Source organism: Pyxicephalus adspersus, chromosome Z (assembly GCF_032062135.1).
Source record: "Pyxicephalus adspersus chromosome Z, UCB_Pads_2.0, whole genome shotgun sequence".
NCBI classification, from domain to species: domain Eukaryota; kingdom Metazoa; phylum Chordata; class Amphibia; order Anura; family Pyxicephalidae; genus Pyxicephalus; species Pyxicephalus adspersus.
Window position 1 is genome coordinate 22448894 of NC_092871.1, and position 25772 is coordinate 22474665.

General features: G+C 36.3%; 2 protein-coding genes across 3 annotated transcripts; one reads left to right on the top strand and one right to left on the bottom strand.

Moving 5' to 3' along the window:
* Positions 1-26: 26 nt before the first annotated feature.
* Positions 27-4320, top strand: BLOC1S3 (biogenesis of lysosomal organelles complex 1 subunit 3). 2 transcript variants are annotated; one of them, XM_072429375.1, is made up of 3 exons: positions 48-179; positions 1078-1203; positions 3184-4320. In XM_072429375.1, exon 3 carries the CDS (start codon positions 3188-3190, stop codon positions 3743-3745), a length of 558 nt encoding a protein of 185 aa, XP_072285476.1. In that variant the 5' UTR covers positions 48-179; positions 1078-1203; positions 3184-3187; the 3' UTR covers positions 3746-4320. The 2 variants fall into 2 exon arrangements, with proteins under 2 accessions (XP_072285475.1, XP_072285476.1); XM_072429374.1 differs by lacking the exon at positions 1078-1203 and having other exon boundaries at positions 27-179.
* A 3558-nt stretch (positions 4321-7878) lies between these two features.
* LOC140344091 (NTPase KAP family P-loop domain-containing protein 1-like) lies at positions 7879-24648 on the bottom strand. The gene is made up of 5 exons (XM_072431019.1): positions 24575-24648; positions 14982-15037; positions 13256-13387; positions 10808-12588; positions 7879-10555 (listed from the first exon to the last, which is right to left on the bottom strand). Exons 2-5 carry the CDS (start codon positions 14992-14994, stop codon positions 10244-10246), a joined length of 2238 nt encoding a protein of 745 aa, XP_072287120.1. The 5' UTR covers positions 14995-15037; positions 24575-24648; the 3' UTR covers positions 7879-10243.
* Positions 24649-25772: the final 1124 nt, after the last annotated feature.

Below are 25772 nucleotides of genomic sequence, written 5' to 3' on the forward strand. Positions count from 1 at the left end.
TGATTGTAATTGTGATGTTTGTTGTCTCGTCGCAGAGTTCTTGGCAGATTTATAAAGGAGAATGGTATAGTCCGTATTTTCAGTGTAAAGTTGCCCCACTTCCGGTCATCTGACACATCCAGAGAAAGGACAGCCTGTAGGAAGTTTGGGTGCCGAAGGCAGCTCATTCACCTGTACAGGTAAGTGAGGGGAGGGGCTACCTGTGTGTGAGCCTATTATTTATTTTTCTTGGTTGCTTTATACTTTATTGTGTATAAAGAAGGGAATGTTCAGCCCAGTGCTTCTGTATTGCATTGTACATCTTATTATTATTATTACACAGTATTTATATAGCGCCATCATATTACGCAGCACTGTCACTCAAAGGAGCTCACAATCTAATGTCCCTACCATAGTCATATCATTATTACAGTCTAAGGTCAATTCAGGGGGAAGCCAAATAACCTAATTGCGTGGTTTTGGAATGTGGGAGGAAACCAGAGTACCCGGAGGAAACCCACACAGACACGGGGAGAACCTGCAAACTCCATGCAGATAGTGTCCTTGCCGACATATGAACCTGAGACCTAGCACTGCAAAGGCCAAAGTGCCACCGTGCTGCCACGTCTATGAATGATTACAGTGGTTTAAATAATTACATTCTATTATATATCCAAAATAGAATATACAAGTTAAATGGCACTTAAATAATACTCCATGTAGATAGTGTCCTGGCTATATTATACATAGAACGCACAGAAATGAACTCTGCTCCTAGGCCCAATTTTAGTATCAACCCTGCCCAGCGCCCTTTGCTTAAAGCGTACCTAAACTCAACATTTTTACTTTACATAGAAGGGAAGACATCCCTTATATGCAAGGTAAAAATGTTGTTGTTTTTTTTTTTTAAACAAAAGGGGGCAGCACCGCTCTTTAAGTCTAGATCGCTGCAGTGATCCCTGGGAGGCTCTGGCTGCGCCTCCTGCGCAGGCCTTGATATCGCACATGCACAAAAGGGGCGTTTCCTTTCAGGGGAAAGAAATGCCGATCTCACTCATGCGCGTAAGATCGCCTCTTTTTTTTTTATCCCCTTCATAGCAGCTACGTCACCTGTAGATGGCGAAGATGGGGTCCCTATGCGCCGGGACGAAGAGGAATTCCAGGACAACGTGGGACCAGATCGTGGGAAGTACCAGCACCATCGAGGGACCTGCCGGATTAAAGGTAAGTGACTTTTTTTGTATTTAGTTTAGTTCTGCTTTAAATACAGGTAGTCCCCAGGTTACATACGAGATAGGGACTGTAGGTTTCTTCTTAAGTTGAATTTGTATGTAAGTCAGAACAGGTACATAATTTTAATAAATGTAATTAGGACAGTTTGTTTTAACAAACTATTAGGCAGTGTGGTGTCAGTTACTAATATCCTAATAATAGTTAAAAAATCCTCACTGTGAGTTAATCACAAACAAAGCAAAAAAAAAAACTTTATTTGATATGCAAAAAGAAACAACTGCAGAGTTTGTCTTGGTCATTAAAGAGTTCTCATTCTCAGCTGTGTTTAGCAAAAGATTTGTTCTGTAAGGTATGCATACTGCCCCCTCTCCCCCATCAAGCCTCTGTCCTGCACACGAGCAAGAAGGGAAGCCATGTTTGTATCTAGGAGTCGTCTGTATGTCAGATGTCCTTAACTTGGGGACTACCTGTACTCCACTCTCCCACTCTCAGATCACTAAAATGTAAAGGTTTATCATTCTGTAGTCCACGCTGAAGTGTGCAGAGGACATAGGGCAGCTTTCAAAATCTTACTTAACAGAGGGTAATTTATTGGCACTCCTTAAACTCTAAATTGTTCCACTGGTGTATTTACAAGGCCAAAAGACAGCTCGATCATTGCAGAAATTGGCAGGCGATGTCCTTTCTGCAATAACCCGCCTTACCTGCCTGATCTCTCTGAGTTTCTGGTGACAAAGCTGAGCTGCACATGCACAGTATAAGCTTTAGTTGCCATGTAAAACCAGCAGTCCTGGCTTTCTATGCATGTGTTGGGGTAAATGAAGTCCAGCAGGCCTGCACTGGAATTACATCATCTCGGCACGGCCAATCAAGATGCACAGAGATCGTCTCTGGGAGGAAGCAAAGAAGGAAGATGGTGGCGCCCTGCAATGGAACACAGACAGGGGCGTCATGCGGATTATCTCCACTTTAAGGCCCCACTTACATCTATGCATTGTGTTTAGGTTACTGCAGAAGCATCGCATGCTGGGCAAAATCTAGCATGACCCCCCTTCTTTTTGTGCTGGTGCATTGGGGTGCTGTTAAAAATGAAGCAGTCGTTTTAAGTGTTGCTGAAGAGCAAAGTGTGAATTCTGCATAAATATTTTGTGTGCGTTTGTGTTGCCATTTATTTTGTATAGAATAGGGAGAAAACAAGAATTACTCCAATGTTACTTAGTAGTTATTAATAGTTTGTCAGCTTAATTTCTTTGTGTCCCATTGGGGAAATTATGCTTCACTTCCTGTCTTGGAGTCAGAGAACTTTTGCTTACCTTATCCCTTACTTCTCTGGCAGCTGTCACTTTCATTTATCTGATTCTTAATGCTGTGGTTGGGAGCTGACATCAGAGCAATGGCAGCACAGAGTCCCTTGGCTCCAGATTGGAGTAAGTGATTCAAGGTCAGCAGCTGGTCAGACTCCAACAGAACCACCACCAGGAGAAAAGAAACCAGGGTGTTAGAGTGCTTGTTTCCTTATAACAGCAGCACATGTGGTACTTAAAATTAGAATTTGACTTTAGGTTAACTTTTAATACCGGTCACTAAAGATATAGCGTTTCTCAACCTTTTTAACATAGGAGAACCCATAAAGCCTACCTAATTTCAACCTTTTTACTTCACATAAAATGGTAAAAATTATATCCAAAGTTTTCAGTACATTAGTGTGGTGATCAGTGGAAAGAATGTCACCCTTGCCAAAAATATCATTGGTGTCAATGGTAACTGAGAGTCACAAATTGCTGATTGCTCAAGGAACCCCCAGCAACCTTTGGAGAAAGCTTAGTTGAGAAACAATTGTATAAACTAACCGCTGTCTGAGAATAAAAATCAACTATAGTATGAGTAATGTGTAATAATAGTAATGTGTCTAAGTAATTTCCAAAAATAATTTTTATTTACTTTTCTTTTACTCTGCTCTATTTGGTACAGAAAGATGTCTTTTCGGGATTTCCAAACCGTTGTTAAAGGAGAAGCTTCTGAAACTGATGATGAAGAGGAGATGTATGTGACGTCGGTTCCAGCCAGTACCTTGTCTTCTGCTTGCGGTGTAAAAATCCAAGGGGAGGCTTCAGAGACAGATGATGAGGAGGAGGACAGTGTTAAGGACAGAACTGACATACATTCCAAGAGGCTGGAAAAGGAGCTTCCTCCACTGGTAGTGATCAGAAACGAGGGAGAGAGCTCTCCTGTTGCTTTAGAAGAGAAGCCACTTGTAAATATACAGCAGGCAGGCCGTTACAGCACTTTATTACAGCAGAAACTTCTTGAAAGTAACGCACGTTTGTATCATGATGTCAATAACACTGTACGACAGGTCTATCATACAACTACTAATGAGATCCAGACTTTGACCCGCCAGCTTAACAATTCACAAAATGGTATAATCAATGCATCGCACAACATCCGGCTTGCCCTGGAAGACTTGAAAGGGGTGTCTGAGAAGATTGACATCATAACCAGCTGTAACCTACTTCCTGATATTAGGATCTGACTGTATAATCAGCTCAATGTTACTTTATTAATGTGGTGGATCAAAAAGAACATGCAATCCTTAATGATTCTTAAAGTGGCGGATACATTCTTATTTTATCCTAAGGTTCTTCTGAAAAGGCTTAATATTATTACATCAATAATGCTCTGAACATATATGCAATTATACTCTGAACATATATAAATGTTTCATGTCATCATCATGCCACCGAAATGGCATTTTGGGGCCCTACCTGTTTTTCATCATTTGTATTCACAATCATACTTCCTTAAATACCTGCCTTGGCCCAGACTCTCTGCATATATGTCTGGTTACAGTGGGAACCCATAAACAATATGGGAACTCTGGGAAGCCAGAGTTTTTTCCCACCCTCCCTTGTTTGTGATGTGGGGAACTAATCCCCACTAATGGCAAATTAGGAGACCTATAATGCAGGAAACTTCCAAAGTCACAAAAAAGTCAAATACTTACAAAACATATTTGATGCAAAAAACTGTATAAATAAAGTAATGTATAATCAAATACTGAACACTGAAATATAGAGTTATAATAAAGAAACTATTGAACAGATCAAAGGTATAGCAATGTGTGTCGCCTCTCATGAACCAGCAGCTTGTTTATACTTATTATATTTATTGAAAAATGCACTGGAAAAATGACATTTGCAAGCTGCTTGCGTATGTACAGACAAAAATCACTATTCATTGAATGACATTCTTTGCTAATTGTATCATCAGTTTTCTCATAAATCCTAGTGGTATTTCTAAGCATTTTATATGTTCATGTTAACATTACCAAAGATTAAGTCACATTCTGCTGATTGAGCAGTGCACATATCTCAAGGTAATCCCCTGAAGCCCACTAATAAAACTCCACCTAGACTTTACATATTGAACTTTCTTTATTGCTCTGTTCCAAGGACAAGAACACGGGTATTTCCACATTCTGCACTTACAAGCAGGTTTTGCCTGGAGGAAGATAGGAATGATGCAGTACTCCTTTTGACTTTATGCACCTTTATTTTAAAAATTGTCAATGGCTTAAAAATCATGTGAGGAGGTTTATTTGGTAATAACAAGTGTTATTGAAAGTTTGTAAAACTGATAAAGACAATTTGCAAGCTTGAGATTTATTATCTAGACTGCTACTCCTGACTATCACTGCTCTAACTCCTGCATTAAACAGACAGTGAGGTTTTTTAATACCAGTCAGACTTAATGGCCTGATTAGCTATTTAGCTAGTTATTTAAAACTAGACAAAATAGACTTATCATGGGAGAACATGGGTGATCCAGCAAACCGGAAATTGATTTCATAAAAATCATTTGCTATTAATTGGCAAATGCTTTCAATTCTGGACCTGATCCATTTCAGTTCTCCTATGATAGTCCTATCTAGTTCTAGAGAGCTTTAAGGAATGAAACTCCATGTGTATCTAAACAAAGAGCAAAACTTTTTTATGTAGTGGCTACCATAGTATTTTCTTTTAAGCTTTTATATTTTTAACACGCTCTACTAAGGTGTCAAACGTTATTTACTTTTATGTAACTAATGTATAAAAGTTCAGTATTGCCATCTCAGCACAGGAAGAGTTAGGACTACAGAACATCCCTTCTCTTCTCCATGTGGGAGGTATTTTCAAACTTGTAAAACTAACATGACTGCTTGAAATACAGTAACACTGCAGCACCCACAGTGCCCTTATCAAACAGATATATAAAGAAAGCTTTCAATTGTATAAATAAAAGACCAAAAAGGGGGGCGAAAAAAGAAGTTTAATATTAGGATTTAAAGCAGCAATAGACTTTTAAAAACAAAAAAAATATATAAGCAGGTAGGTTATTTAATGCAGAAGACTCCGACTATGTCCCTTCTGCAATAAAACAAACTTACCTGCCTGTTCACAATTGTTGACTGTACACTTAGTGCCTAGGTGTACAATCTAGGCATAACCAAGGGATTAAATGAACTCCAATACACATGAGCATGTCATTCTAGCCTGGTCAATCAAGATAGCCAAAGACCTTAACCTGGAGGAAGACTGGGAAAAGATGTCTGAGCTGGCAAAGGGGGAGTGAGAAGAGGAATTTAATTTTGCTTGAAGTGACAAAACACAACCAAGACATTTGCTCTTGGTCCATGTCAGACAGTGTCAAGGCTTGTACATGAGCAATGGGTGTAAATTTGTGTCTGGTTCATACATTGAAAGTGTCTACTTGACTTGCATTTTATCTTTCCACATCAGGGAAATCCTTTTTTTTTAAATTAGAATTATTAACTATTGTTTATATAGTGTCAACATATTACGCAGCACTTCCCAACGTCCATAGTAATGTCACTAGCTGTCCCTCAGTGGGGTTCACAATCTATTATCCCTACCATAGTCATATGTCTTTACCACAAGTCCAAACAAAATAGTCAAGTTCATACCATATTCATCAATATAAATAAATTGTGCCACATCCCAGTTAATTCAAATAAATAACAGTCTCAGATTTCTGGGAATGTCATAACTACAGTCTAAGACCAATTGTAGGGGGAAGCCAATTAACCCAACTGCATGTTTTTGGAATGTGGGAGGAAACCCACACAAACACAGGGAGAATATACAAACTCTATGCAGAGAGTGTCCTTGCTAAGATTCAAACCTGGGACCTAGCACTGCAAAGGCCAGATTAGCATATTCAGAGTAGGCTTTAATAATGTTCTTTTGATCTTCATGCATCCCACTAAAATAATAAGTACTGTATCATTCAAAAATTATTTTCCACTGGACAGTTTTCCTCTAGTTTTAATGTTGTGTTTACAAACAATCGGCAGCTTAGTACCTATTTCACCAACTCGCATGTAAATATTCAACCCTTTGATGCTTTGAAAAATATTTACAGTTTGTTATCAGTTTCACTAAAATAACCCTGATATATCTCCAATATGTACGATGGAGTTTCAAGAACAGAACATTTACTTTTGGCATGCCTTTGTTTGCTTTTTTAGTGGGGAGAAGGCAATAGGAGGAATTGGGTGGGAGCCAGATAAGGAGACCTGATGGAACTTGCTGTGTAGTGTATTTGTTTATAACGAATGTCTTACAATGTAGAACTTTTTTTTCAGCATATTAAAATAGCCAGGTTGAAAAGGACACAGGTATTTCACAACATACAGCAGCTTTGGTTTAAATGATGGAAAACAAATCACCCTATGTAACTTTAAACAAAGAGACTTTTGTTTCCAAAAAACTTTCCAAATGGATTACCAGAAGACATATTGGAGTTGTAAAACGGTATATTTTTAAATTGTTATATAAAACCAAATTAAAAATTATTTTTAATAACATTTTTTATGTATTTAATTCTGGAGATTGTCAATCTAAACACCCATCTAGAAACGAGAAGGGGGACCGAAAAATGGATTCAAATATAAAGCGGAATTATAATTCCAAAAAAAAAAATCAGGCAGGATCCTTTCATCACTTTCTTCTGAAAGTACATTGCTACCACTGAATATACTAAACTATTAAAATCTGGTTCCTGTGTGTTATACTACAGCAATGCACTTGCACTGCAATGCCCAATAGAACAGATCACATGTAAAGAGAGCAATATTTTCTACAATGTAGGATATGCAAATTGTGTGTTTACTTCTTTACTGACCAAATTATTTTGTAGTCATAAATAATAGGACAGAAAAGTTCTGTGTAAAGACCGTTGTGGTCTTTAGCAGTAGGATCATTTGTTTAACGTTGCAGCCTTCAATTTATTTTGAGTGTTAGTTACCTGGATTTCATAATTAATCCGGAGCAAGGATTCAAAATCACGATTTTGGCTATATGTGCTACATGCCTTTTTTATGCTCATTGTGCCTCATTTTTTAAAGCTCAGCAAGGCTGGAGAATTACACTTTCATCCGTGAACCTGGGTGATCCAGCAAACCTGGAATGGATTTCTTGAAAGTCATTAGCTATTTGTTAGCAAATGTTTTTAATCCTGGACCATATCTATTCCAGGTTTGCAGGATCACAGATGAAAGTGTATCTTCTCCAGCCTTGGAGAGCTTTAATAAATCGGACCCATTACCTCCACAACCAAGTAACAAGTATTATTCAGAAGAATAATAATGATAGCCCCCATGTTTCTGTCCTGTTTTTTTATGTTGTGGGAATGTACAAGTTTCCCTATTCTGATTAGGTATCCCACACATACCAAACACCACCTTTCACTGACATATCACCTTTGACATGGGAAACTTGCATTACAGCTAAGATTGTAACAGTTAAAAATTAAAAGGATACAGCAAACAATTTCACTGTTTTTAGTTTTTGCATTTGTACGCTTTCTATTGTTTAATTACCTTTATTTGACTTTGAAAAATGTCACAAAACCATGAGATTTAAAAAATCTCCTGAAAAACATAATATATTACGGCTTGTCTGTCCTTAAATGTGTTATCTAATGGTGCTCGTAACACTGAAATTACAAGAGTCAATGACAGGTATTGAAAAGTTTAGCCAATCCATCCTCCAGATAATGACAGGTCTCACCGTCTATCCGCCTACTCGGTGGCAGGTGATGTAAGATCAGATTGATCTAATTCTGAGTTCTAATGCAAGGTTGTATTGGCTTGGAGTTGAATGATCTGACCACCACTCACGATAACTGCTATGGGATGATTGGAATTGCCTAATTCCACTTCTGCATTTGCAAAATGCATGGTGGGTAATAGGAAAAATTATGTTCTATTTTACAAAATTAAAAGACGTTTATAGCTTTAAATGTGTAGACTACTGGGAATAGTGAATCTGGGTTTGCTTTACTAAGGATTCAGCACTGAGGTCAGCATTGAAAATCAATTAAATCATGAGCATAGGGGGTGCCTTTAGCTTTGTGTGGTGTTACAGAACAGTATGATTTTTTTGAACAGTCTCAGAGACTGTGTACACTAGCAGTGCATTGGCTGTAAAGGATATCAACCTTCCTGTGAAAAAATGCTACATGCTGCATATCAGCAACAATTTATCATTGATGAGAATCTATATTTTTTACTTTATTTTTGGTGCCCAAACCCAGGACTGAACAGCAAAAGTGCTAAGTAAAAACATTGCTAATCTCAAATACCTGCTTAATTTGTCTTTTTTTCAGGTTATGAACATTTTAAGAAAGTGTGAAAATACTTGTTTAGCTTGCCAGAAATGCAGTCACCTATTAGCAGAAAAGAAACGCTTAATCTCTGCTGCAGACTACTACTCCCATCAATATACCATGTCATGCAAATGAATGAATGGATATGTTTAAAGTCCAAAGTATTATTTAAGTGCAATTTAACTTGTATATTCTATTTTGGATAGATAATAGAATGTAATTATTTAAATCACTGTAATCATTCATAGACGTGGCAGCACGGTGGCACTTTGGCCTTTGCAGTGCTAGGTCTCAGATTCATTTGTCAGCAAAGACACTATCTGCATGGAGCTTGCAGATTCTCCCTGTGTTTGTGTGGGTTTCCTACGGGTACTCTGGTTTCCTTCCACATTCCAAAAACATGCAGTTAGGTTAATTGTCTTCCTCCCCCCAGAAAATTGACTTTGTACTTTAATAAAGACACATGACTAAAGTAGGGACATTAGATTGTGAGCCCCTTTGAGGGACAGCTAGTGACATGACTATGGACTTTGTAGCACACTGCATAACATGTCGGCACTATATAAATACTGTGTAATAAAATTAATATTAATGCATTCCCATTACAAGTTTCTCTTTAGAAGAGGAAGTAACTGTGAACAGTGTCAGGAACAATAGTTGGGAATTGACATTTGTATACATATCACAAAAGGAGATGTGTATTTTATATTTTTGGAATAAATTATGTTTTTATGGATATTGAGTGTTGAATGGTGTTGCATGTAAAAATCCTGTAAGGAATTTCCATTTTGGAGCGAGAATTTAAAATTGTGGCACCTTTTACATTGGGTTCCTACCAAAGATAAATGAGATGTTTAAAGTTCAACCCTAGCTATCTCCATAAATGCAGTAGGATAAAAAAGCAGTGATGAAGAGACAGGAGGTGTGCTATTTGCAGGATTACCAGGTAAAAATGAAGTTTAAAAACCTGAACACTAATACAAAAACTATATGTAAGAACTAGTTAGTTATATTCAATTTTTGTTGTTAGTCCATATATAATTTAAATATTTCTTTTATATACAGTAATTCACATTATTCTTTAAATAGTAAAAAAAAAACAAAATCATTTTAATTTGCAGGAATTCCTATCCTGCTTATAGTAATATTGATCACCCCACGTTCCCACAAGTAACAGATGGGATTGCAGAGTAAGAATGAAGACATTCCATCATGCTTCGGAAATCATTTACACCAAGGACATCTTCATACAGAATTAACAAGCTTAAAACTTCCTTTCTTCCTAAAATGAATGGGATAACTATTACATTTATATAGTCAGGTTTTGACAAATATCTGTCCATTCAGTGTATGTGCACATGGTTTACGAAATATCTTCATTTGAAATATACAATGAAATTTTGCTTTGTTTCAAGATATTCTCTTTGGATTCCATGTCAAGTTTTTGTGCTTCTTGCTTGCTAAAAACTGGGACTGTTGTGGGAGCAGCAGAAGGTGCTGGAAGTACTCCTAAGAAATATACACTGAAGAGTGTCCAGTCTCCTAGACCCATACATAAAACGTCTTTTATTTCATTATTATCACTATAAACCAGGGCTCGGCCATTAAGATTGTGATCCTTTATCTTCTGTTTATACAGCTGGAGGTTCTCCTCTCGAAAACTTAGTTTACTCATCTGAAAAAGAAAAGAGGGTAGAATTGATAAATTTGAATTGAAATGTAGGAATGTGTATGTTGGGTGACTTGTGCTCTATGTATTATGATAGTAATGCATTTATTTCTTATTCAGAAAAGAACTTTTCAAACCCCACCTAACATTAGTTAATGGATATGTTCAATAAACTAATGTGCAGTAATCTATAGAAATTGTCTTTTTAATAAAAATCAGCACATTTACTTATATATAAAAATACCTAAATAAACTTACTTCTTTACAGACTTCATCTACATTCATGTTCAGTAAAGTCAACATGGTCAGTTTGTTGCTCTTTTTGGATTCCCACATGTTGTTACTGCCTCGTAAAAGTTCCATCTGTCTTTTAATGGATTGATCTAAATTGACAGTGAATGGCAAGAAAAAGTTTGCATCTGCTACAGTGAAATTTTCATATAATAGTTTGTGAAAAATCTCCGGGTCCCCATCTAGCTCCAGAAGTTGTTTGAGATTTGTTTTAATGGCATCCAATTCTTCCAAAGACCTCTCAAAAACATCCCAAAGGTATATTCGACCATAGGCAGAATATTCTCCTGTCGTATCAGTTTCATCAAGGCACCTCCTCTGTTGTTCATCTTCAATGCACTGCAATATCCAGCTGAGGCGACACGGCCATTGTGTTGCCAGAATTACCCATTCTGTTACTTTGTGAGGCCTAATCTTAGTCCTTGGGACTTCTCTAATCATAAGTCTGATGGTTATAGTGATAGTGTTTACTATCCTCTTGATATGAACAACATTGTCAGTAATATAGTCCTTCATGCTTTCATCAAACAGGTATGAAAAGGCATCATTTATTAAGGATTTGGTGCGTGGTCCTTTATTTACAAAGAAGTTGCCAGTTTGTCCGAGTTCTACAGAGCTTCTGACATTTAAAGGAAGGTTCTGAACTCCAAAATCATTTTGATGGGTTGCTCGTTGTCGAAGGAGTTGTTCTTTTTCATTTGGTACCTCTACTAAATCTATTACAGTTTCTTCTTCATTTTCTCCTACCTGCTCACTATTTCCTTCAATTATTTTTCTCATCAGGAAGCACTTAGTTCCACAGTCCATTTTAGGAACACTAAAAGGCAGAGTTATAATTCGATTTAGGAACTGATAACCATTGTTTGCCATGCCTTTCAATATTAGGGAACTTTCTACGCATTCCACAATAATGCTGGGGTCCACAGCTAGAATAGAAATAAATGGTGCACTGGAATCAGAGAGAAGAATATTCATGGCATTCAAAACTCCAACTACTTTGTCTGGCATGCACCTGTCTAGGTTTGTGATTTCTAAAACAACTTTAATTTTCTGTCGTTGGAACACTTCCATGAGTTGAAGGTAGCGGGTGATGATTTTAACTTCCCGCTTTACATCACTCATGAAGCCCAGCTGGGAACTCATGTCCGTCCGGTTCATCTTTTGCTGCACTACACCCTTTTGTGTGATAATTGTATTTTTAATGGTCATAATAACCACTCTCATTATCCCTGCTGCAGAAATGCCAACAACGGTTGCCCCAACACCTTCAGCAGCAGCCAGCATATCTCCAGTTGGGTCTCCAAATGGAAAGCCAAATATTATAAACATAGCACCAACACCGATTCCAATTACGATAACTAAAATAGTAGCAATCCATAGTGGGATACACAGAAACTTCTTACTAACCCATTCTTGTTTGAGTGGTGCATCAATAATTTTGGTTTTCCTGCCTACAGCTCGATAGACACTTATAGGAGCCAGACCAAAATAGTTCTCAATGCCATCACAGAGGGTGGTAACAAGACCTGCCCAGAGGTGGTCACTGCCTGCATATTCCCATGCACTGAAGCGTATAAAAATGAAACGTATATTCTTTCGTTCTTTGTGGTTTTCTGTGATGACAGGATGATGAAATATCATAAGGAAGATAAGCTTTATGAGGTCTTTTCCCGTGGTTTTGCGTGTTCTTTGCTTGGTCCTAGCAACTTCATCCTGTTCTTTTTTCCATGATTCCATACAAAGATATTCTACAAACCAAATCACAAGAATAAAGAAGAGGTAAACAAGGGCTGAATTAATTGAATGAATTCATTGCTAAGACAGTGATTGGAGCTAGACTGCTTAAGTATTTAAAACAGCTACAATCCAGCAATTCCTGGGTAACATTTTTTTCTCTCTTTAAAAATTAAAAAAAATGCTATGCAAAACACAATAGCTGTTTTCAACATTGCAAGCATGTTACTTGATAAAGAGATTCTCTAAATCAAAGGACGGTGGTAACTACATAAGTCCATTAGGAGAATTGCACATAAACCATTTAAGTCCCTGTGTTACATATATTGATCAAATGTCCTGGGGACATGGGTCCTCTCTTTGTTCCACCTTGTGCGCTTATATATATATATATATATATATATATATATATATATATATATTTTATTTCATTGCCTTATTGGTAATTCTCCTTTGCACAATTTCCCATTAACCTTCCAATAAATCTGTGGCTTTTGCTTGTACATTCCAAATCTCAAATGTCTTATCAATTTTAGCTATTGTTGAGACTGTATGATTCATACAAGTTAAAAATAGAGTGCTTCCATGGATGACCAAAAGTGCTGAAAGCGAAAAATTTCATAAACTGGGGGAAAAAAGTTTATATTAACAATTACATGTATAGGCTGATCTGAGACTCACTTTCAATCTTGTTAAGTAGAATGTCCTTGCGTCTACCCCATGGAGCATAAAATCCTACTGTCACGGGAGAAATAACATAGTACAGTGCCTTGGCCAGGGAAAAGCAGTAGACATCATCCTTGGTCTGGAAATCTTTAAGAACACAATAATGTCAGGAAGACAGAAGTCATGGAGAGGAATACAAACATAGTTAGACGTTTTGTCCTTATAGCAGTTAAGTAGAAAAATAAGGTTAACGCTCTTTTAGATCCTAAGTCTTCTAGTTATGGTTCTCTATATTATCATCATCATTGAGCGCCCAAGACCAAGAAATATTTTTGTCTAAATTTACCATTAACTGTATACATAAGCAATCAGTTGGGCCATTTTAACAAAAAGTTTTTATGTTTTATTTAGCTGACAAATCAAATCTAATGCAAATCAGTGATTGACCAGTATAAATATATGTATTAACGAATAAAAAAATTCCAATATTTATTCATTCATTCATGCATTCCTCTTTTGTCTCTTAACTGATAAAGGCTAAAAAGTTGTTATAGTTTATCACACAAATTTCAGCAATCCCCAGAATGATGGTCATACACAGTACATAAAGCATTGTAATCCTTATCATTACTCATGCGTAAACTTCTTCATAATTTGGTGTAAGTTATGTGATCAATTCCAGGGCATTGCTTTTATGATCTTTTTAAAGAAAAGGTCCGGATACAGGCAGAGCTACTGACTACCAAGCACATCAGACATTTCTCTTTTGTTGTAGACAATGTGACCAATATCCATGATTGGTACATATTTGTAAGCATTCCAAACTTAGGTGGTTGTGTTTTTTAAAGCGGCTTTAAGATTTAACTTAATATGCCTATAGTTATATTTTAATTATTCTTCTATGATCAGATGTGATGTAATGGTCTCACTGTTTAACTGTCCTAAGGATTTCTTCCAACCTTTATATATTGTAAGTGTTTTTTGAAAAGTTAGAATAAAGAAACAGTAATGGAAGAAAAGCGCTTGTTGGATCAAACCATAATTATTTTACATATTAGATAATTCTGATCCAAATAACCAAGCACAGCAGAGTTTTGTTCTTTGCCTATTTACTTTGTGCTGCAATGTGTCCTTCTTAATCGCATGGGTCCCCATGCTAGCCAAATTTAAATTCCATCCACTTAATGGCAATCATATCAACTGTTATAGTAACGTTGACAAAGGTAAGACAGACCATACTTTACATATGTCAATGTTGTATGCTAAATCGGCATAAAATGCAATAAAAATGTGTTTAAATGCACAGCTGTGTGCAGAGTTGCTAAAAATGAAGGCATTGCATTCATTATACCAATATTCATTCAGTTCTAACAGTAGAAATAGAATTGTTATATATAAATTGATATAATCTGATCCCACTACATTTCCCACCTGTGTTCAGTGTTAGCTTTCCCGTTTTAGTGCATGTCTAGATGTTAATAAATAATATTAGTCCCCTTTGTTGAAATACCAAATGTGTGAGCAATATTTGTTTACTGTATTCATTTTGCCTTTATGGCCCATGAAGGAGAGATAAAATGTAGAGTATTATAGATAACATGCCTCTATTACATGTCATGGAACTGCACACCTGGGCTGGGTTGGATAAGTAAGATAAAGAGCATGCAAGTAAACGAGTGAGGAAAAGACAAAGAATAGACAGAACGGTTATGATATTCCATTAGAACCATCAGTTACTTACCAGGACACACCATGTCATCACTTAATTATGTAAAGCTTCACCAGATATTCTTCAACCTGTGAAATACAACAAACCATTCTGTTATTGTGACCTCAAGATCATATCAAGAATACATTTCCTGGCAAGAAACTCCTATATCTCATACTTCCCCTCACATCCTCTCTATCCCATAGAACACTATTGTACACAAGGTATTTTAATTCTATTGTAAACATACAAAATAAAAAAGAAGCCAAAAGAACAGTTATGTTATGTAATATATATGTTTAATAACTTTAAGTGATTTTTTTTACAAATATGAATAAACACAAATGGTTGTCATAAAATATTAACTGTCCTGTGTTGTTGTTTATTCTCACTATTAACTGAAAAACTTGGATTGTTGAAAGGTGTAGAGAAGTAGGAGCGGCCCTGGACACGAGGGTAATGCAAACAAATCTGGCTTAACTGGATCAGTCTAACTTTTGTGTGTACAGTCATTGGAATGAGAAAGACATCTGATAGCAGGTTTAAAATTGGCTAAATACAACCTCAGATGAACAACAACACATGACATATAACACCGTCATTATTTATTTACCAAAGACTAAGTCCCTTAGGGAGTTTTATCCTATACTTATCAACTGCCGTCATTACATCTACATCACCTTCAGCCTTTGTTTCCAGCTAGGAAAAAGATTTTGCTGTTTCTTTAACTGATCACCAGCTCCTTTACTATGTCACAAGGAATCTTTAAGTAATAAATATCAAAAAACAAACTAGAAACTCCTCACCCAAGGGTAAAGTACCCTAGTTGTCCTACATTAAACGTATCCTAGTGTGAGCCCTCTTTGTTGACAATGTGGTACCTTGCGGCACATCTTTTGGAGATGTCCTTTTTTTTGCATTCTTCTGGTTATGAGTATCAGACATTATTACCATACTTACAGACCTATTGATTATCAATCAGCCAGAAGTGGCACTTTGGCATGCCTCCTTCTTCTCCAGGAAACTATACAGGAAAACCCCATTGCATTATTTGCCTAATGCAGCCCATGCATGGAAAATCTTAAGCAATCTTTGTCTCAAACCTGTATATTCTTTTACACCTAAAGTTAGCTTTAAATAATTCTCCTTTGTCACAAATCTTTTTTGGTTTACATGCACCTTCACGTGTCTATGCTTGTAACGTTCCCCTCACTGTCCTCTACAATGGGACTGTCCTGACCTTTAATTACCTGTGGCTGATTTGTTATGATTTGCTGTCTTTTGAAACCTTTCTTGTTATAAATAAAGAATTAAAAAAGAAACTATGAAAGACTTGTAAATTTGTCTCAATATCTGAAGTTAATCTAACATGGTGTTGTGGAAATTGTATGCCAGAAATTTCCGAGTAGAGTAGTACTCTTTCCATAGGTATTATCCACATTGCAAATAAAAAACAAAATCAGTCATTTCTGCTTTTCCTTAACAGTCATTTTATTTTTGGAAAGCATAAATTAAACCAATTTTTTATCAGTATAACATCATGTGCTGGTTATCAATAGTAATACAGAGGAAGTCAAGGCATGTGGTTGGAAATACTGAGTTTACAGGTGCCAAAGGACATCAAAAGTATTGCAAATTGCCACTAATGTAATTAATAAATTGATCCAATCATTGGCTCTGATTTATTAAAGCTCTTCAAGGCTGGAGAGGATTCACTTTCATCAGTGAAACTGGGTGATCCAACAAACTTGGGATAGATCTGGTCCAGGATTCAAAGCATTTGCTAGCAAATAGCAAATTACATTGATGAAATCCATTCCAGGTTTGCTTGATCACCTAGCTTCACTGGAGAAAGTGTATTCTCTCCAGCCTTGGAGAGCTTTAATAAATTAGGCCCATTGTAAGGATGATCTATAAATACAGTCCTCCTAATATAGGATGACATTAAAAAAAAACAGGTTCATAAATGACTGCCTATTCCAAAAAGATAGAAAAGACTAATTAGCAAGCACTTTTTAAAGAAATATTCACCAGTAAATTAAAAACTTAAAGAATTAAAAGCCTGAGGGTGGCTCAGAAATGCTGTTTTATTATCTGCTTTATTCAATGATTTTCTTAAAATTTGGATTTTGTCAAATTTAGAATAGGAAACTCCAAATCTATTTTATTTTTTTAATGACAAGACCTTGGGATATGACAGATCAAGACAGAAAGAATTAAGTTCTTTTTAGGCACCCAGTAGTGAGGAGGTGCTGAGAAAGGACCAGCTACTCACTCTTTACCAATTTAGGGTGCTGATTAACTAAAGGAAAGTCGGTATATACAACAAAACCCACAATTTTATAAGATGGCAAAAGAGCTTAATTTGAATCTCTGTTATTTAATATTTCTTCCATCCACTTGACTGGTCAAAAGTGAAGTCATGGAAGAATTTTTGGAAGGTTTGGAGGTTACTGCTAGGAAAAAGCTTAAAGGAGGGCTGTTGCCTAAAGAATGCCATTTTTTTTACAATTATACAATTTTACACATGCCCAATTACTTTTTTTTTCCTCAACCTGTTTTTTTTTTGGTGATAATTATAGGACCCATATCCTCCTGCTTGCATATTTTCCCCTTTATATCAGCACTAAGGTGAAACCCATGTGGTGATAGATCACACTGTACAACCTCTTTATAATAAAACCAGAATCTCAGTGAAAGACTGATGGGACTCGAAAACTGGAGCCGAAAATCTGGCCAGATTATAAACTTTTTGTTTCCAATTATGTTTCAGTCCAAATCAAGCCACTGCCATACATCCATCACTTTCATCATAATGTAAATTTCCTGATAATGTGACTGCACTTTTACAAATATAACCGGAGTACCCATTGGCACAGTTGCTTAAAATACAGCTCAGGTAAGTGTGGGAAAGGGTGACAACACTGAAAATGACTCAGATAAGTTTGTCACCCTTGGTAAACAAGAGCTCGAGTATACACCTTGCTGGTGAGATCTGTAGTTATAATTTAATTGGAAAATACACTGCTTAGCCAAAAAAGAGTCAAACGCTAATGATTTATTGGACATTTAGCTTTGATTACAATACGCATTTATCATGGTATTGTTTCGATAAGCCTATGCAAAGTCACAACATTTATTTCTGTTCATTCATTTTCCACCAAGATCCTATACTAGTGACAGAATTGGACTATTGGAAAATGTCTTCTCCAGCACATCCCAAAGATTCTCAATGGGGATTAGGTCTGTTGGTGGTCAGTCCATGTGTGAAAATAATGTCTCATGCTCTCTGTACAACTCTTGTACCAGATGAATCCTGGGATTGTCATCTTGGAATATCCCCATGCCACCATTAAAGAAGAATTGGATTTAAAAGCAAATCTAAACCTCAAACCAAAATTGTATAAATATTAGCTTACCTAATCATAGATGTTGTAGCTGCATTAATTTTCTTTAATCAGGCATTTTTTTTTGCTTTTTTTTTTCATCAGGTAATTCTACCAGTAACACATTTCCTACCCTGGACAGTATTTATAGTTAGAAGCAGTGTTGTCACCCTAGAGTGCTCTTCTGATGTGGACTACAAATAGCTTTCCATTTTCTCACCTCCAATGCAACCACATCTAGGGACTGATAGGCTAAAATGTATTACAATTTTCTTCTAGGGTTATACATGCTATGAAATTAAAAATGCTGAGTTATCTTTGGTAGAAAAACTTTCTACATCTCTTCTCCCTGGGTCCCACTAGCTTCAGTTCCACTTTAACATTGAATGTTTTCAGGCACTTGTACAACAACCTCTTTAGTTTAATTGTTTGGGTTTAGATACCCTGAATCATTAAGGCATAAATCACCATTTCTAGGTAACCCTAAAAATCAGTAAAAGCATAAATAGAAAAAGTCACCTTCTAAGCTTATTCATGTGAGAGTGGAGATCACAAGGTACCTGGTTACCACAGCACAGTCACTGTTTATTTGGTAAGAGAATAGCAACTCTATTGTTTTTTGTCAGACAGCCTTGTATGCTGGATTTTCAGTTTGTCAGGCAGCCCAAAGCAATATTCAGGTCATAGCTACTGTGACACCAAGGCAGAATTGGAGGTGGAAGGGAGATATATTTGTCCAAGATTCCTATGTAAAGTAGCAGGTGGAAGACTGTCACCTGTGAGATAATTAATAAAGAAGCACTGAGGGTAGGGATATAACATAGAGCCAGGAGCTCAGTCAGTAGCTCTGCTTGGAGACACAGACAGGTGGACTGTCTGAGTGAGCTCTGCTTGGAGAGACACAGACAGGGGCTCTGTGTGAGGGAGCTCTGCGGAGAGACACAGACAGGGGTTCTGTGTGAGGGAGCTCTGCAGCGAGACTCAGAAAGTCGGTCCGGGAGAGTGAGCTCGGGTCAATCTGTGTGAGTGAGCTCAAAAGTGAGTAGAAGGTTGCTGAAAGCTTGGTTTTGAGCTGACAGGGAGAAGCCCTTCAGCTGATAGACAGGGACGTCTGATGTATAGTAAGTGCCGGACAGGCAAGGTTTTCTTTTGCTGTTTTGTTGTTTTACCTGCAACCTTCAATAAACCTGCAAGCCAGCTTTGATACCTTGGTGTGTGATCTGAGTTGGATGAACCAGACAAGTGTCCTTTGACCCCAGCAAAGATGATCCTGAGCATAACCCCTCACTGTACCTATAGCTAAGAATGAGAAAACCTGCTGAGTTTGATAAAAGAATAGTTTTGTAAATCTTGGTTGAAGTTTACAAAACTTTCTACAAGCCTCAAATAGAAGTTGATAAGGTGGATACGGGCAAAACTCAATTCTGCCTATTTGTAGGGCTACTAAACAAGATTTGTCAAACATAGTTCATGGGAAGCTGGGCTATGCCGTGTGCTAACAATAGAAATTAAAATATTAATAAACACTGCATGTGTACTTACACAGGAAATACCCAGCTGCCAACTAACATGATCAATGATAACAAATTTTAAAAACAGTTAATCTCCTTGCACAGAAATAACAGCTCCAACACACATTGACTATATGGCTGCTTTTAGGAGGGCATACATTGTAAGAGGGCATACATTCCTTTACATTACTGACTGGCGAAAAGGTTATACACCACTTTATAGATTGTTCCGTATTTCTAGCGGCAAGCATACAGTCATTCCAACCAACAACTTGTAATTTATGAATTTCACAAATCCCAGGGATTTACTATGAAACCACGGTAGTTTTTAACACCAAACCTTATCCCCAAAACATTTAAATCCCTTGTTATATTATATATTATTATAATTTTTATTATTAATAAACAGGATTTTTATAGTGCACTCATATTACGCAAAAGACAGGAGGAGAAGAGGACCCTGCCCCGAAGAGCGTACAATCACATATCCCAAAACTAAAAGAGTTATGCTTCATTATAAGAGAGGGAACAAAGCCATGCAATCATTATTTTGATGCGGAACTAAACACTGGTTGGGCCGGGATGATGTATCTGCGCAGGAGTTCGTTCATTCCTGGCATGTTCATTAATTCCCAGAGGAAGCTGGGAAACCCAAAGCAATCAGGCAGGTAAAATAGATTATTGCAGAAGAGACATTGCCTGTCCCTTTCTGCAATACTGACCTGCCCGATCATGGATTCTTTAAAGTGGAACTTTAGTTTTGGGTTTTTTGGCCATCAACATACTGTGTATATGGAAACCTTTGTTTCTTTAAAGCAGCGCTTAAAAGGCAATGAGCAAGCCTGATTATAAAAGGAATGACAAGAAGGGACTAAAAAACTACAAATGTTTTTAATATGGTAAAGACTGATGTGTTTAATCCAGACACCGCTGAAGCAGATTTGTCAAAAAGATCCACTTGATTGCCCAAAGAATAAGTTATTTGAGTATAAATATTTTTTTTGTAAAATACGTTTTTACAGATATTTGCAAAAGGATTACATTGTAAATAGCTGTTTCTGCCAGTTGTGTATTTTTAGTGATATGGAAAATCTTACAGTATTTACAATGCACATCACATATCAAGTTAGAAGCTTTTAGGCAATGCACATTTCAATACAAATCACTTCTGATACTGCTCTTCGAATGATTACATTACCTTACCTGGGACTTGTTCTCATCTGTTCTCTATCCCTAGAAACCATCCTCATAAAGACTTTACAGGACTGACCCTTTGATCATATGCTTTGTGCTTATTTGCTGTTTTTTCTTGTGTAAAGATAATAAAAGAATTTAAAGTTTCCAGTTAAGAAATTTCTGTGCGTTCCAAGATACCAATCTGTTCTTAGTGTCCTTCATTTGAAGGGATTGTCCTACTACCAAAGTACACTGTCCTCCTTCCCTCCTCATTTCACTCATAAGTTCACTGAATACACATACAAATTCACACTTATACTCAGATATTGGGCCTGAGTTAGCTGATTTAGCCAAGGCTGAATCATCAGTGAAGCTGGGTATTCCAGCAAACCTGGAATAAATCTGGTCAAGTATTCAAAACATTTGCTAGCTAATAGCAAATGACTTTGAAGAAAATCTATTTCAGGTTTGCTGAAATTTTTGATCATTGCCAGGTTTTGATCATTGCTAGGTTTGACATTCAAGTTTCGCACCACCGTGAGTTTTGGGAAATTAGGGAAGATACACAACCTGCAAATTTTTGGCTAAAACTTTGCTCTTTTGCTGCCAGAAAAAAAGAAAAAAACTATAATTCATTGCAAAGACTTTGCCACTGGTCAGCTAGTCACAAAAGTCAATTATTTGACACAATGGCAATCCCAGGTTCCCTTTTTGTGCTGTGATACGAAATAGTTCACTAAGAACTGTAGACTTGTAAAAAAAACTCTTTATATACTGTTATATAAACAGCAATTATAATTTTTGTTTGATTGTTGTATTTGTGGAGTGACTGCCAAGTCAAATTATTGCCAAGTGTAAACTTACTTGGCCAATAAAATCTGTACTGTAAATGGGTGAGCTCAACGCGGCCATGCTTTTTGTTGTCGTGCTGGAGCTGTTAGGTAAACCTGACGTTCGGTGTAAGGTGAGATTCTGTTATTGTTTTAATATTTATTTAAATTTTGGCATTGGTACATGTACCATGTGGCAGTGAACAGCTTCCAAGGCCTTTTGTTTGACAATACCTTATTTATTAGCCGTACAAATGGTCAGAAGTGAACACTCAATTCTTCGTTGACTTTTAAACGATTCACCATATATTTTACAAACTTTAAAACTCTTTGTGAATCAAACCCAGATTTGTTATTCCCTATTGCTTACTCAAATTTAATTTACATATCATGTGATTATATCCCTCATAAGCAGTAACACATCAATTACAATACACATGGCCATTTATTTTTAATCATATGAAACCCACATACATTTATCAGTAAGAACTTTATATAACAGCATTATTCATCTTTCATCTTAATATTATCATGTATTTATTTAACACTAGCATAACATGTAGCATTTTACATAGTAGACCATAGTGAGTATAATGGCCCTTCAGAGGAGTACACAATCAAATATTCCCAACAAATGACAAATTGTTTTGGAGGGTAACTCAAATAATGTTCCAGTAAGTATTTGACATGAAGGGGGAAAACCCACACAAAAATGGGGAAACATGCAAAATTCATGCAGGATCTGTCACTGGGTCACCATGCGGCAGAGGAAAACTAACAGATATTGCCCAAAATGACTGGGTACAACTACTCTGAGATCATAGATACTCCCTGATTATAACAAATTATAAATTAAATTTGTAATTCTCTAATATAGAGTACAAAGTAGATAACAAATGTATTCCTAAAGATACCATTATAATTTAAAAATGTATTAGATGCTATTCAGTCAGAAGACAAAACTTGTTTTATTTCTGATTTGACGTAGTCCTTTTAGTAGGATTTTATTGCTGTCTTTGTTCTTGTTAGGGAGATTTAGGCATCTAAAATCCCCAATGTCACTGAGAAAAAAGGGGATGAATAATCCAAGGAATATCCAAAGAACAAAACATGAGGATTAATCTTTAAACTGGGGCCCTTAAACTGTGCACAAGGAGAATCCTTTGAAATCTCGGAAGGTTGTTTTCACTTTCTGTTACGTCTTTGGGACAAATAAAGATAATTCACAACGATAGAATATAGACAGAAAAAACATAGCTTGACAAGATTTTAAACTTTTCTCCACTTTTTTTTTTAAATGCCTACAGATGCACTTTAAAATAAATCAAATCTCAATTAAAAAATCAATTTAAGTTTTTCCATGTTATGTAGTTTTGACAGCTGTTTTCAATCTTTTTAGGCCTATATTATAATAATACATATCTACTACAGTAAAATTTTGATGGAACCCCCAATTACCTCACTCTTGGACATCTGGCAATGTCAATTGAGACAATAGTGTATTTGAATGTAACAAATATTATACCTAAATCAAGGACAGGGAGCAGGAGAGCATGGTCAGTACATTATTAGGGACAGATCCTCTGCATAGAAGTTACCCCAGAAAGCACCAGCATTTGGTTTCAGTTCTAAGCCTGTTCACCTCAACCAGCAAGTGCTGAACATTGTGGTTTAATATTTAATAAAAACATGAAAAAGGTATATTGGTAATATAATTTCATATCACACATGTTAAGGTCTCCTATGCAATTTCAAACCTCAAATGTCTTTTTAGCTTTAGATTTTCTGTGATTTTTAAACTTCAGGAAGATAGTGTAGGGTATATTTGTAGACAAAGCTAACCAAAAATGAGCAGAAGGCGAAACATCTGACACATGGGGGGTAGCGAAAGATCTGTGACTAACCACAGGATCAGGTTTAGTGAGACCGGACTCATTCTTTCCTTACATGCACAACGATTTTCTATGAATATGTTTTTATTATTATTATTATTATTATTATTATTATAATTATTAATAATAAACAGGATTTATATAGGGCCATATTTTGCAGCTCTGTAAATTAAATACAGGTTGCAAATGACAGACGAATACAGACAGTGACACAGGAGGAGACCCTGCCCCGAAGAGCTTACAAACTAGTAGGTGGTGGAATTAACATGCAATAGGAAGGGAGTTATTATTATTATTATTATTATTATTATTAATAAACAGGATTTATATAGCGCCAACATATTACGCAGGGCTGTACATTAAATAGGGAATGCAAATGACAGACTAATACAGACAGTGATACAGGAGGAGAGGACCCTGCCCCGAAGAGCTTACACCTCAACAGCCTCCCTAGCAGGGACCCCCTCCCAACCTTGGGTCCCGTTACATCTGCATTGCAATCATTCATACCGTACACACTGTCTACATATCTTTACCATATTACAGGTAATTCACTAGTGTCATTCTAGCATACTATAAGTACTTTCAGCAGACAATAAAAGAAACATAATTTTACTCCGTATGCTAACGTATTTGCTTAACATCAGTAAATATTGAAGTGCTTATTGGCAATAAAAAAACTTCCTTGTATTAATAACCGAAATGCTCTGCATAAAAGAACTTAACCCTTTCAGATTCCTGAATCCCTTCATCACTGAATATTATATGAACTACACAGTCATTTGTAATACACACATGCAATTTGTGACCAGTTCACATTTTTCTACTCACCAGACAGACGTCTTCCTTAGTAGACCTACTTTGCTTTTTCCTGGTAAGATGAACTCATTCCACGCCTGTTTGTCAATAGATTATGGTATAATAGATATGAGCTACAGTAAAACTCACTCTAAAGTCAACATGGGCCTGGCTTGGACTTTACCCTTACAAACTAAGTGATTAGGGGTACTACACATGCGCCTGCGCCACACGCGTGTACATGCACCTATATATGTGTATGATTAATAAGTTAAGCAAAGCGTACCTATTTTATTATTTATTTTTTATATTACATAATATATATATTTCATAAATAATTATGTCTTCCAACTGCACGTAAAGGAACTGTCTTGCTTTTAGAAGTTCTTCTGTAGATAAAAGTTTTATCTAATTAAGAGTGCTACTTTGCACTAAACCTTTCACTTTCTAAAATATTCCATTTGTTATTTTGAAAATCTAAAAAAAAAGGAAAAGCAATTGTTTTAACTTATTATTTATTACATATTCATTATGATTTTTATTGAAGATAAAATTGACAGCAAATACAATATAGCTATATATATATATATATATATATATATATATATATATATATATATATCTCAATATACAATCAAAGAACAAATAAACAATTATATGATATAAACAAACAGAATAACACAGTATGGCAAAAGAATTAACCAAACCAACATTGGACAACTCCCTGAGTTGCCCTGGGGGAAATGGGGTGTATTTTGGATGGGGGGAGGAAATGTACAAAGAGGGAGAAGAAGAGGAAAAATTAAGTTATATGGCGACTGCGTGAAGAAATAAATTTTTTGTATGTGGGAATTGTATGGAAATGCAACCAACAGGCTCAGGGGAAAAAAAAGGAAAATTCCATCCCTGAAAAGGTTATTAGGTTCTTTTATTTCAGCTATTTGCTTTATCCTATGAAACATCTAACAGGATGTTGTACACATTTCTAATGAGATTTGTTTTAATAGAACAAAGAATAGGGACACGGCAGGGGTGCGTCATTGGACTGATATTGTTCTCTCCTCCAGGACCTTGCTGTGCTAGATTACTTCAGCTCAGTACCCTCAATACATTGGTTTTTAGTTGAGTTTAATATACACATTATCCAGTATGGTCCACATTTATCTAGCGCACCCCAGAAATATAAACTCTATCATTCCAAACCTATAGATGTAAGCAGGCATAACAGCAG